We start from the raw sequence: 15,360 nt of genomic DNA on the forward strand, positions 1-15,360 counted from the left end.
TGTAATACATAATATATATATAGTGTAGTTATTGTATAACTGTCCTTGTTCTGTTCATTTTATTGTTTAGCATCTCATATATATATATGTATATATATATATATATATATATACATATACACATATACATGTAAGTATATATATATATATATATATATATATATACTTTTATAATACTGATGTTGTAGTATAAATTTTTCTTCTGATTCTAATTACTGCATTCTATACCACTTCAAAGAAACCTTTTCATATTTCTTTGAAATGATCTACGTCCTCACTTCTTAATCCTTTACCCTCCCTACATGACTGCCATATTTTTGTTTTTTAGCCACAAAATAATTTGGGGCTAACAATCAGGACAATGACATTCTTCATCTACTTGTTTTTTTCCTCAGTATATAGTCAAGTTAAACTCTTTTGAGAGATTACAATCCTAACTAAGGAGACTTTGCAATATTCCAAGATTTAATTCTATCAATATGTGGTCCTTGAACAGAAACCTCTTTAGAACTCTGACATCAACTTAACGAACCAATAGGCCCACCAACTATGTGTCAGACAATGTACTTGGGAGATGGATTAAAGTTAAAACTGACCTAGTTTCTACTTTCAAGGAGCTTCCCCAGGCAATAGTCAGGTATACATAAGCAAGAAAACACCATCTTTTCAGTGTTAACCCCTCTTTATCTCTCTCACTTACTTCTCTGCCAGGACCCGGCAGAGGCCCAAAGCAGGACCATGTCTTGTCAAGGAACCCCTCTCTCTCTTTGGCATAGTTGCCTACCAGGACCCTGCTCACTGAGAAGTATAGTGAGAGGTATACTGTACATAATGACCATTTGGACTCTACAATGGACATCTTCCACGATGAAGAAAGAAGTATGAGCTAAGTTATTTCCATTGTTTCATTTTTCAAGAAACTTTATATGATTTAATATTAAGCACAGGAAATATGTTATTGCCAGAGAATGTTAGTGTTTTATTTTCCCTTTTCAAAAGTATGTTGTTGTTGTTTTTAAATAATCAACAGACAACAGTCACAATGAAATTCTGTATATTCTTTATACCTTTCAGGCAATTTTGTGATTTGCTATATTAGATAATTTGCAAAGTTCCTTTTTTATACTTTCATCAAGGATACTCTCAATGTGTACATAAATTCAGACACCTTGAGAATAGATCCCAAAATGCATTCACAACTATTTGACTTCCAACTCTGACCTCTTATGCACATCTCTGGGCTAGTTCCACAGTTGTCGCTATATCTGTCTTTCAACACTGATAGAGGAAACAGCCCATTAAAAAGAACCTGGGAAATCTTTGTTGTATCGTCCATTTGTTGTTCTTCCGGTTTCATCTTTAAAAGAACTTAGGATGGCTTTATATAAATTTGTTTTTCCCTGCACCATTTTTTGTCATGTGTTAAACTGTTGTCATAGGCTATCAGCATTTTTCTCTGCAAAGATTTTATTTTTTATATTCTAAACTGGTATTGTTCTTGTCTGTCTTATTTCTCTATTGAGCAAAGAGTACCTCATTTGATCTTTACAACAACCTTGTGAAGTAGCTGCCATTCTTATTCCCATTTTATAGATAAGACAATTAAAGCTAAGAGTGGTTAAGTGACTTGCTCAGTCACAGTCAATAAGTCACCAAGGAAGGATTTAAACTTAGGCTTTTCTAACTTGCAAGTAATATGCAGGGCACAGAAAAAAATAACTGTACATGAAACTGTGAGTCTGTATTATAAAAATGCAGCTTACTTTTCTTTTAAAATATGTAAGTTCAACATGTAATTTTCAAAGGTATCCTACTGCCTTGTCTAGACTTGAATTTTCTTTTATGTATTTAACAAATGCTTAGAAACCCTCTTTTCTTTTCTTTTTTTTTAGGGAGGTATACTATTTTATGTCTAACTTTTGTCTCTTCCTTCCCCTTCCTTCAAACTAAAAGTTATTAAATACATACTATATTTATTATAGCACGTACAGGCAATGTGCTAAGTGTTGTGAATAAATGCAAAAAAAAAGGGAAAACAAAACTTTTGCCATCAAGGACCACTCATTTTAATAATAAGGAAGCAAAATGCAAAAAGCTATTTATAAGACATACAACTTGGTAGGTTGGTACCCTCCACTCTTGAAGAGAACCATTATGTTGGGACTCTACCACAGATCTAATACATGAACATATGAAGTGGAAATAACTGTAAATTTGGGCATCTCACATTTTTTTTTTGAGCTACAACAACTCTGCTTTGCTCAGAGAGCATAGCATCTTCCTTTGATGCAGGCACACCATGCTAGGTAGTTCTATGACAGCATCTTCTATGTCACACGAATAATTCCAAAGTTTTTCAGGTAAATCTTGAAAGTGTGCTTGTATTACTTCTTCTGACTTCCATGTGAGAGCTTGTCTTGTGCAGAGTTCTCTGTAGGCAAATATGTGTTTGGCATTCAAATTGTGGACAGCCCACTGCAACTGCACTCTTTGCAGTAGCGTTTGAATGCTTGGCAGTATAATTTGAGAAAGCACCTCAATGTCCAGTAATTTTCTGCAGGTGATGTTCAGAATCTTCCTAAGACAATTCAAATGGAAACAATTCAGTTTCATGGCATGGTGCTGGCAGATTGTCCTGATTTCACGGGCATACAACAATGAGGTCAGCATAACAGTTCTGCAAAGCTTTAATTTGGTAGACAATCTAATACCTCTTTTCTCCCACACTTTCTCTCAGTCTTCCAAACACTGAACTAGCTTTGGTAAAGCATATGTCAACCTCATCATCTATGTATATATCCATGCAAAGTATATTGCTAAGCTAAATGAAGTTACCCCTAACATTCAATATCTCTCCATTTACTTGTAATAACTGATGGTTCCACACAAAGATGGTGTTAAGACTAAAATCAGCACAAGCAGCAGAGAACTGATCCATACTTTGTTGCAATTCAGCCTCAGGGGCTGCACTGAGTGAACAATCATCAGAGAACAAAAAGTTGAGACCTAACTTTCTTTAGACTTTTCAAGTTAACATAATTTGCCTTCAGTTACATGTCATTTTCATTTTCACTGAAGGCATCTGAGGAGACTGCCGAAAGAATCATCCTAAAATATGCACAAGTAAAGCACATAGCCTTCCTTTATTCCAACTGATCTTCCATTATCCAAAGCCCAAAGCAAACATGCTATCATAAAACTGGCATACAATATCAATGAACTTCTCTAGGCAAACAAATTTTGTTATGGTTTTCCACAAACCTTCATGGCTGACCATATCATGACCTTGGTTAGGTAGACAAATGTATATAGATCTCTATTTTACTCCTGTCATTTTTCTTGGAGCTAGCAGGTAACAAACATCACATTGATCATTCCTCAGCTCTTTCTGAATCCACACTGGCTCTTGGGTAGATGATCATCTTCTAGGTGAAGGGTCAGTGTACTAAGGAGGATTCTGGCAAGAATCTTGCTGGAAATGATTAATGTAGAGACAACCCTCACCCCTTGATTGTCTTTGGACAATCGATTTCTTTTAACTTGATAGAGATGGGCAAAGGAGATATCCTTTAACTCCTTGAAGATAACCTTTTTTTGTCACCAGAAAATTTTAGTCAGTTTTTATAGAACAATGGACCAGGACCTGCATTATAAATCTGAGCTGGGATCGAATCAGTACCAGGTTATTTGCCACAAGAGAGGAGTCTAATGGTATTCAAAACTTCTCCTTTAGAGTTGGAAGTTTGGATAGAGGGATTGACTTTAATCTGAGGTACACAGTCAATGGCTTCAGCATTGATAGATGATAATCTGTTGAAAACACTATGGAAATAGTCAGTCCATCTCTCCAGGATCAAGTCCTTATCTCTAATCAATGTGGCTCCATCAACACTGAGTAGGTAAGGTGTACCTTTGTCTTTGGCCCTTAAATACCCTTCAGGGTATCATAAAAGCATTTTAGATTATTACTATCACTGTAAAACTGAATTTCTTTCTAAGCTTTGTTTGCTTTCTTGGATGAGACTCTACATACTTAGAGACAGATGAACTATCCTGTGAGTAAATCCTGTGGAATTCTCTCTTTTTTTGTGGGGGGGGGGGAGGAGTTATCAACTTCTGAATTTTCCCATCATTTTTATCAGATCAATCTTTATGTTTGAGAGTATTCTGGTTCAGATGAATTAATGTTGGGTGCTGTACACCACAGCTTCTTAAACTTTTTCCTTTCACAACCTTTTTTCACCCAAGAAATTTTCATATAACTTTGCATATGTAATTATATAAAAATATACAAATTAAACATTTAATGAAAATAAATCATAATTTTGTGATTCTTACATTCAGTTATGATCCACAGTTTAAGAAGCTTTGTTGTACCTCAAATCTCTGAAAGCTGCCCATTCCTTTTTTGCTCCACAGTATGTCTCAGCTTTCCCTCTAAGTTAGTAAGAAATTATTTATTCACATTCAAGAGAAGTACTATAATCTGCTAATGTCAAGTCTTCTGATAATCATCTTGCCTTGAATCCACTGCTTTCAAAAATATTAAATATTTACCTTGGAGAGGATAAGTCTATGATCTAGCATTGTATCATCTCTCAAATTTTGTTTGTTTCTTTTCCTTATAATGACATAGTCTATTAAATGCCAACATTTGCTGCTGATGCATCTATGAAGTTTTATTGTACTTAAACAAAAAAAGACAGTATTAGTGATGAGATGCATAGGTCTTCAGAAGTAAGTTGTTGCTATTTCTGACTCCATATTTCCAAGGATCTCCTGTGATGCCTGGTAGTTTGTACCTACTCTGGCATTCAAGTCACTCAGAACTATAAGCTTCTCCTCTTTTGGCACACTGATGATGAGTGTCTTAAAGTTTTCATAAAAAATTTTCTTTGACTTCATCCATCATGATGGTAGCATATGCACTGATGGTAGTATGTTGCTTTCCTGCAAGGGGCAATCACTTTGTTGTGAACCTGCCATTCATTTCTTTTGGCAGGCATATAATAAGCTTGCTGACCAGATTGGTTTTGATTGCAAAACCTATGGAAGTTTCATAACATCCCCCATTACTGTGGTCACTCTAGAAAAAGAGACTCTTTTTATTTTGGTAAATGGGTCTTTATTTAACAGCCTTGTTTCACTCAGGGTTGCTATTTAGATGCAATATCTGCTGAGTTCTTTTGCAACAAGAACTGTTTGTCTTTCGAGTCTACTGGATTTTGTATTACCTATAAGTGTGCGCATTCCCTGTACTGATATTAAGTGGAATCATTTTTGCAAAAGTTTTTGTATATTTTTTGTACCATCTGCTATGAGGCAAGGCAGGCTAGGATTGGATGAAACAGACAGCATTTAGAGCAGTTTTTTTATTCACTTCTTCATGCCAGGAGCAGAACAGTGAGAAGACAGCCCAATGGCTTGATCTGCCTGTGTAGAGAGTTGTGTCTATACCTGCGACTTTGTAATGTGCTGTTGCCTCCAGAAGCTGCCGATCACTCTCTGGGAGGAGATCTGCTGTGTCAACTCAAATCTCTCAGACAGATTCTTCTTCCTGTAGAGAGCTGTTGTCTTCAGACAGTTGCCGTTAACTCTGGTCCAGAGAAGTGATTTCCCTTCCTGCAGAGAGCTCCCTCAAGTCTGGTCTAGAGCAGAGACTCCCTTTTTCCTCCAGAGCTGTCCTCTTTATCCTCCCAGAGAAGGGGCGTGGGATAATGCAAGGGCTTCTGGGAAGAATTACTTCAATCAATGAACTTGCTCCTCCTAAGCATGCAAGCTCTTCCCCAGGAAAGGCCGAAACTAGAGAATTGTCAAGTACCGACTTAGCACTTAGTAAGAACCTAACACGACTTTGTCATTTGTCTGTTGTCACAGGACTTTAGAAGGATATAACAATGATAAAATGATTTGACCATGAATTGGATTTAAGTGAAGCAGGGCTGCATGAAGTCATTGGCCTGACCTTCTCTTCCAGTCTTCAGAGTCCAGTGGCAAGACAAAAGCCAAGATAACTGGAGGGGACTCATGCAGTGGATGGCCTTTGAATCTCTAGTGTCTAACCAAGCTTTATGTGACTTACAGTGCCTACTTCAACCATCCATCTATCCAATTGTTGGAACGAATTGTTCTCCTATATCCATTTTACTAGGGGAATCTTCCCACAATTGGATAGTCATTCTCTAATTCACAGTTTTGAGATCCCTTGATATCGATCCATAACCTGACGTAGCCTGTCTGCCAAAACAGTTTGTTGGGACATGGCCACTGTCATGCTACAAAGTTATATACAGTATTCCTAAGAAAGGAACAAGCAGTGGGGGAAATGGGAATAAAGGACAAAGAGAAAAGCAAACACTTTCTACATTGGCTATAACTGAAAATGTATGCATATTTTTTTCTGTACCTTTCACCTGTCAGAAGGTGCAGCACATGTTTCATCATTAGTTCTCTGAAAATGTGTTGGGTCATTGCATCAGAGTTCTTACATCTTTCAAATCTTTATTCTTTATGATATTCTATTATTGTTATTCTTTCTGATATTGTTATTGTATAAATTATTTTCCAGGTTCTGTTCATTTTACTCTATATCAGTTTGTACATTCTCATTTGTATTCATTTTATACAGTGTAACAATAATGCATTACTAATGGTCATAATCTGTCCAGTCATCCCCCAATTTATGGGCACGTTCTTAGTTTCTATTTCAAAGAAAAAGAAATAAAAATTACAAATATTTGGTGCTCCTTTATCTTAAATCCTATTTTGGGAATAGGCTTAGCATTGGTATCATTGGGTCAAAATCATAGTTCAGTGATATTTTGGACAAGATAGTTCCAAGCTCTTTATGGAATGAATGGCTGCACAATGCATAACTCTATTAACAGTATATTAGTGTGCCTGTTTTCCAACAGATTATCCAAATAATTATCATTTTTGGAATTTGATGTCAACCCCTTCATTTTAAGACTGAAAAAGACTCAGGCAAGTCACACATATATAGTGGGTAGCAAAGATACATCTTGACTTTTTTATATTTAACAAGTTCAACTATACAATGTTCTTCACTCAAATTCCTTGGCCCCTTGTCCTAACATTTTTAATAACTTTTCTAACTCCAATTCTAATTAGAAAATGAGTAGATGCCCATCAATTAAGAATGGCTGAATAAATTATGGTATATAAATGTAAAGGAATATTGTTCTATTAAGAAATAACGAGCAGGCCGTTTCAGAAAAGCCCAGGAAAAACTCACATGAATTGATGCTGAGTGAAGTGAGCAGAACCAGGAGAACACAGTTACACCAAGATTATGTGATGATCAACTATGATAGACTTGGCTCTTCTCTCAGTAATAGACTGATCCAAGACAATTCCAAGACTTGGGATGGAAAATGTCATCTGCATCCAGAGAGAGAACTATGGAGACCGAAGATGGATCAAAGCATACTACTTTCACAATTTTTTTGTTTGCTTTTTCTTTGTTATGATTTTTCCTTTTTGTTTTGATTTTTCTTTCACAAAATGACTAATATGAAAATATATTTAAAAGGATTGTTCATATATAATCTATATCAGATTGTTTGCCATCTTGGGGAAAGGAGAAAAAAATTGGAACTCAAAATCTTACAAAAATGAAGTTGAAAACGATCTTTATATGTAATTGGAAACATGAAATATTATTGAATTAAAAAACAAAACAACCCAATCTTGAAGGGAACCACACAGTTGTGCAGATGGGATTGGCCACAAATCTGTTACAGTATCAATTAGACCCTCACTACTGCACAGTAATCCTTTTATTTTGCCTTAACTGATTCATCACCGTCATATTTCCTTTAGTAACTATTCTTTTTTCTAAGGCCTTTCCACTCAGCAGAAATCTACACCTCAAAATTTCTTGGGGAAAACATAATCTGTCAATTATCAACTTCCTTTACTTCTTAATTCTACATCTCAAAACCCCTCATTCCCTGTTATCTCTTCTATTTCTTTACCAGTGATCTGGAACCCACTCCCTCCTGACTCCTCTGACAAAATCTTCACTTGGCCCTATCATCTCCTCGAGCTGTCATTCAATATCTTTCCCCATTCCCACAGCCAAATTCTAAAAAAAATTGTCTATACTCATGCCTTCCAATTTCTCCCCACTTTTCTATATATGATATCTAATCTTACTTCTCGTTTAAAAATGTTTCCTTTAAAGGTTACCAAGTATTTTCTAATTGCTAAATCTAACTAGTCTTTCCTGAAGGCAGGAAGCACAGTTCATTTTTTTTTCATTATACACTGTTACAAAGTGAAAGATAGAAAGGCCCTAATAATACCACAGTATTAATAACAACACAGTATTAATTGAAGCAAATAATCATTTCCAATCATTTGTGCATGACTGAATAAACTATAGAATATAAATATAATCAAGTACTGTTTTAAACTGAGAAATGAATATTTAATACTGTTCCAAAACTTTAATGCACTTAAGCAATAAGCACTGAATATAAAGAGATAAAATGAAAAAAGGGCCAAAGGGCATCAAGGAAATCAACAGTTTTGTGACTCTGCCAATATAATTTTATCTGCTAGGAATGACGTAAGTTTTATGTCTACTTCCTATGTTGATTTTGGACTTTTATCCAAGGTTAGCTAATGAAAAGATTTTTTTTCCTCCCGTCAATAGCTTCTTTTTATTTTAGCTGTATTAACTTTGTTTAAAGGGAAAAAATTTGGTAACTAAAAATTATTTTACTTCTTATGATGTTTTATTTTATTTAATTCCAAGTTATGAAAGATAACATAATTTCTCCTAATTTTCTTGTGATATTACCTTTTATAATTAGATTATATAAATAAATCCTTATTGAATTAATCAATTTCAGAGTACAAGAAAGATTTTCATTTATTTAAACATGCTCTCTATCTGTAATTGTTACTTACCAGCATATACAAGAGGTGGCTCTGGGTTAAAATCCAAGCTATTCTGAAATAAATTCCTTGACACTCTTTTTCTGCTAAAATATAAATCATCACTGACTGGCATTCCTTGAGAGAGCCTTAATTTTGGAGTTGGGATGAAATCATATGCAGAGAACTATAAAGAACAGAAGAATAAATTAGGTAAAAACAGCTTTAGCTTAACTATAACACAACATTGTACACAATAGCAGCATTTATATATTATTTCAAGTTTAATAAATACTGGATGTATTACCTCAATTGATCTGACAAAAAACCTTGAAGTTACAGTCATTTGTCCAAGGTCACACAACTATAACTGTTGTGAGTAGAATTCCATTCAAACTTCATCATTTTCCATCTGGCTACTTTCCTGGACTTTATGATCTCTATAAGAGATTTCAATCAACTCTGAAATTTATGCCTCCTCAGCAGTCTTTGCCCTTGGGGTTTCTCCCTCTGGTTGAAGAGGGTGAGGAACAGATATCTAAGAGCTCCTCCCAGATCCTCAGTTTGAGGAAATTACTTAGAGAATTCACGTCATCATGTCCCATCACTCCTGGACTTCATGAGCTCTAGAAACATATCAATCTATTAGATGAAATCAGCTCAGAAACTCATTTTCTAAGGTCACTTTAGATACCTGCCTTAAGACATTATCATGCTTGTGCTTAGCGATCTATCTTTTTCAGTTTCTTTTTATATGCAGCATTCCTCTCTTTTAGATAGTAAGCCCCCAAAGAGGAGGGATTGTTTTTAGGACTTTATGTCTTCAGGGCTTAAAATTGTGGCTGGTACATAATTGTTTACTTATTTCAGTCTGTCTGATTCTTCCCAACCCTATTTAGGGTGTTCTCGGCAAGGACATTGGAGTTCTTTGCCATTTCCTTCTCCAGCTCATTTTACAGAAACTGAGGCAAAGTGTTAAGTGGTTTGCCCAGGGTCACAGAGCTAGTAAGTGTCTGAGGCCACATTTGAACTAAGGAAGATGAATCCTCTTGATTCCAGGCCTAGCATTCTAGTCACTGCAACATCTAACTGCCCAGCTGGTACATAGTAAGTGTTTAACAAATGTCTAAGGATAGCTAATTGGTGCAGTAGATAGAGCAACAGTCCTGAAGTCAAGAGGACCAGAGTTCAAATCAGGCCTCAGACACTTGATACTTCCTAGCTGTGTGATCCTGGGCAAGTCACTTAACTCTAATTGTCTCAGCAAAAAAACCCAAAACAACAACAAAAAAACAAAAACAAATGTCTATTGCTCTAACTCTGACCTAAATCTGAATCTAAATCTAGTGATCTTTCCATTATAGCAAGATCCTTCATTTATAATAGAAGGAAAAACTTTTTAAAAATATAAACTTATTTTTAAAAACACACAATAATAAAACTTACATGCATATATAATATGGTACTCTGGAAAAAATTTTCCTAACTGCCTTGGCCATTCTACCCAAACATGTTTCCAGTTCTAAGTTTCTCATTTCTTTGCTCAGAGGATTAGTGATGAAATTACAAATTTCATATTAATCCAAGCAAAGAGAACACACCTCGGGAAAATTGTAATAAAATTTAAAAGTTATAATGATGTAAAAGTGGTCTCCAAAATTCTTTGATCATCCACTCCTATCAGAAGAGGCATCCCTAATACATGCTATTTACTTATAAAATATATACATATACTCCTGTACTAAGATTATGTATAATGTAAAACATACATAAAATAAACATTTTAAAGGATAAAATAAATTTTAAAATAATTTCATTTTATTTATTAATGGTTAAAAAAACCTTTTGTTCTTGCTATTAATAATATTTTTAATGAAACCAATGTTGAGAGATTTATATACTGAGATTAGCAAATAGCTCTAAGTTAATGTCAGTTTCATAAAGAGTAGGAGTTTTTTTAGTTAGAGGTTTCTAAACTTTGAGCCCCATTTTGAGCAGTCATTTAATGAACTTTTATTTTGATGTGACAGAATGAAAAGAGAGCTAATGAGAAATAAATAAAATGAAAAAAACCTAATTCTCAAGAACTATTTCACTAAAAATAAAGATACTAAATTTAGGACTTTATTTTATTGATAATTCCACATGGTCTTTTTCAAAATGGATTTGCAAATAATAATGGAAAAATATTTGAGTGCTTGAAATAATAAATTTCTTATCAAAGTTTTTCTGGAAGTGAGCTTCATTTGGATCAGTATTACTTCTGGGGAGCTTCTTACCCACCATAATGGTATACTTTAAATATGCAGTATTCCCTTGATAAGGAAGGACAATTAAACATCTTATCTCAGGGCAGTATTCTATAGAAACTTAAAATTCGCATCTTCATTCCAGCAGATTAAAAATAAATTTATTTTTGATAACATCAACAGAAATGGAGAAGCAACAAAAATGTTAACAATTACTAATGCTAAAGCCATTCATATATCCAAGAGATTAATGAGACATAGAGCCATAATCTTTAAAATCAATAAATGAAAAAGTATTTAAACCTATGTTAATACAGTGCTAGATATTAAGAATATGAGGACAAAAAATGATACAAAAATACTCATTGGCTGGTATTCTAATACTTCTCTCCCACACTTTCCTTTGGAGCATCCTAAACATTGAGCTAAGACTGGCAAGGACTGTGTCAACATCATCATCTATGTATACAACCCTGGAAAATATATTGCCAAAGTGAACTTATCTAGAACATTCAGAGTTGGGGGTTACAGGGCAGCTAGGTAGAGCAGTAGATGGAACACCAGCCCTGAAGTCAGGAGGACCTGAATTCAAATTTTATCTCAGACACTTAATATTTCCTAGCTGTGTGACCCTGGGTAAGTCACTTAACCCCAAATGCCTCAGAGTAGGGGGGAGATAGTAAATTGGGGATTACTCCTCAATCTCTCTATGATCAAGTCAAATTGTCCTTTTCTCTGTTCTTCATTTATGACATTTCATTTCCCTTCTCTACACCTTTATACTGTTTTACTTTTCTATACATCATGCTATCATCCCTGACTCTCCTAATAGATATTCAATGTGAACTCAATCTATTAACATGAAAATAATCCTCCAAATACAAACTATCTTTTGTTAAGGACATCCATAAAGTGAAATTTAAAACTTCCTTTCTCATCAATGTAGTAAATGTTAATGAGACATACATATGGTGGTAAATTATGAGTACAATGTGACAATAAATTGTGACAAAACTGTATCAACAATATGTCTAAACTGAATTGTAGACATTGATAGTTCAGTTTGCATTCAATATTATTATTTTCAAATAATGGGAATATAAACGTTTGTAATTACTGGAGTAAACAGCACAATGAAATAATATGTAAGCGTTATACCCACATCTCTGATATCTGGATATATCCCTAATTTGGCAAAGATATTAGTAAATCTAAGTACACATGTTGGGGCTTACATATTGGGGAGGATTTTTACATCTTTATCAAATTCTGTTTGATGTCAATTTGTTTCTTTTTTAGGTTTCATAGCTCTATTACACATAGAATGACTTTCTGTATTCCTTGAAATTTATACATCAATGGTAATTCTATAGAGCTGATTGATTACTACCATGAATCAAATTATCAAAATATTTTCCCACACAATTTTACAGTCAAAGGTTCTGATAAAGGCCTCATTTCCAAAATATATAGAGAACTGACTCTAATTTATAAGAAATCAAGCCATTCTCCAATTGATAAATGGTCAAAGGATATGAACAGACAATTCTCAGACGAAGAAATTGAAACTATTTCTTGCCATATGAAAAGATGCTCCAAGTCATTTTTAATCAGAGAAATGCAAATTAAGACAACTCTGAGATATTACTACACACCTGTCAGATTGGCTAGAATGACAGGGAAAGATAATACAGAATGTTGGAGGAGATGTGGGAAAACTGGGATACTATACATTGTTGGTGGAATTGTGAATACATCCAGCCATTCTGGAGAACAATTTGGAATTATGCTCAAACAGTTATCAAACTGTGCATACCCTTTAACCCAGCAGCATTACTAATGGGCTTATATCCCAAAGAGATTTTAAGAAGGGAAAGGGACCTGTATGTGCAAGAATGTTTGTGGCAGTCCTCTTTGTAGTGGCCAGAAACTGGAAACTGAGTGGATGCCCATCAATTGGAGAATGGTTGAATAAATTGTGGTATATAAATATTATGGAATATTATTGTTCTGTAAGAAATGACCAGAAGGATGATTTCAGAAAGGCCTGGAGAGACTTACATGAACTGATGCTGAGTGAAATGTGGACTAGGAGATTATTATATACTTCAACAACAATACTATATAATGATCAATTCTGATGGACGAGGAACTTCCAAATAAATTTCTTGAGCTAATTATCCCATTTATTACTGAACTATTCACAACACCAAAAAAGCAAGGGATGGGGGGGAAATTAGTTATTATTCATTACTGTAATTTCTGATTTTGAATTATCAAATCATTGCATAATCCCAGGATAATTTAAAGTATACTTATTCTGCCTTATATATTATTTGCCTCATACTATTGCTCAAACTCTAAAACAAATGATATACTTCAAAGTCTCTTTTACTATTTCAATAAAAATGCTCTATAACCCTACCTGTCAAGCATATAGAGTGTTCTAAAAGCCTTAGTAGTTTTAGTAGCTTAAAACTATACTAAGACTTTTGGCATATGCTACATAATACTGGGAAATTGGCTGAAATAATGGAACAGCAGGTAACTTTTACATTTTTATTTATTATTAGTTTTTCAATCTAGAAAAGACACTAATGTTTCTTACTGAAAACTTCCATTCTCTCATCAAATACTACTAACCATCAGCATTTTAATCACTAGAGTTTTTCCTATCTTGAAAGATGCCATTTTTAAAATGCTTGCCTTTCTAAAGCTTAAAATTGAAAAAGAAAAGCAAAGTAATCATGGCAGCCTCCTTCTTCTGGAGAAGAAGGGAAAAAAAAAACCAATACAAACCTTCTAACCTCAGAGATATGAATCTACTTTAGCTAGGTTGAGCCCCTATTATTTCTCTGTAAATTCTTAAAATGTATTTTACCTTCATGCTTATTGCTTTGTATTATTGATATATACTTGGAAAATGAATATATATATATAATTATGAATGTAAGGTGAAGTTTAAATGCAGTTAAAAATATTTTGAATGAATTCTGTAGATATGAAAGATGGTTACCTTCAAATCTGTTATATATTCTGCTAAAACTACAATGTAATCTTAATGTAACATGTTATTAATGCGAAGGCAAAATAATTGATTTAAGATGTCAGTAATGGCAATTAGTGAGTTGGAATTTCTTGAGATTTGACTTATTAGATTCAAGAAAAAGCACTAATGTTAATGAATCAGCACAGCCCATCATTTTATGAGGAAATTTTTGTTAGCTGAGCAATACACCTAATTTTTAAAACCAGTACTGGGTAGATCTACAGGTTTGCTGGGAAAAGTTGGGGAAAATGGTCCTATCAAGGCAATATAAGCTTTCTCGGACTATTCAGTTGCCTATTGAATATTTCAAAGTAGATGTCCTGGAGACATCTCAGTATGTCTAAAATTGAACTAATTTTTTTACTTAGTTTGACTATTTTCCTTTATTTATTTTTTGAAGCTGGGATTAAGTGACTTGCCCAGGGTCACACAGCTAGGAAGTGTTAAGTGTCTGGACCAGATTTGAACTCAGGTCCTTCTGAATTCAGGGCTGGTGTTCTATCCACTGCACCATCTAGCTAGCCCCACTATTTCTCTTAAAAAGATCACTACTTTTTCAGGGGTAGTCAGATGATGAGGTAATGGGCTGGTGAACCTGGAGTCAGGAAGGCTCATCTTCTTGAATTCAAATCTTACAAGACATTTGCAAGATCCTAGGCAAGACTCTGTTGGCCTCAATTCTCTCATTTGTAAAATGAGATGAAGAAGGAAATGGCAAACCACTTCAATTCCTTCTCAAGAAACTGCTCCAAAAAAAAATCATAAAAGACAGACCTGACTGAAAATGAGTGAACAAAAAAAATTTATTCAAGTTCTTTTTTTTAAATACATAATGGAATACATAATGGATACCAAACTCTTAAAAGGGAATTTTTGATACAAAGTTGTTTTCCCCCCTATTCAAAAGTTTTCCTTCTTATTCTAAACACACTAATTATATCTATGCAGAAGCTTTTCAATTTGATGTAATCAAAGTTATCTATTTTATCTTTGATAATTACTTATCTATTGTGGTTAAGAATATACCTCCTATATATGTGATAGTTACATGATATATATCTCTAATTTTATAAAAACATGATCTTCAATCTTAATGTCATATCATTGTTTAGAATTGTCAAGTACAGAATAAAGTGTTGTCAAAAGCCTAGTTTCTGC

The 15,360-nt window shown here is 34.1% G+C and overlaps 1 protein-coding gene across 1 annotated transcript in view; it reads right to left on the minus strand.

The window, feature by feature from the left end:
- The window catches only part of TOGARAM1 (TOG array regulator of axonemal microtubules 1), a 92,304-nt gene that overhangs the window by 49,503 nt on the left and 27,441 nt on the right, over positions 1-15,360 (minus strand). The window contains 1 exon segment of the mRNA XM_074290185.1: positions 8,938-9,091. Coding sequence (XP_074146286.1) covers positions 8,938-9,091 — 154 coding nt within the window.

Source organism: Sminthopsis crassicaudata, chromosome 2 (assembly GCF_048593235.1).
Source record: "Sminthopsis crassicaudata isolate SCR6 chromosome 2, ASM4859323v1, whole genome shotgun sequence".
Classification (NCBI taxonomy): Eukaryota; Metazoa; Chordata; class Mammalia; order Dasyuromorphia; family Dasyuridae; genus Sminthopsis; species Sminthopsis crassicaudata.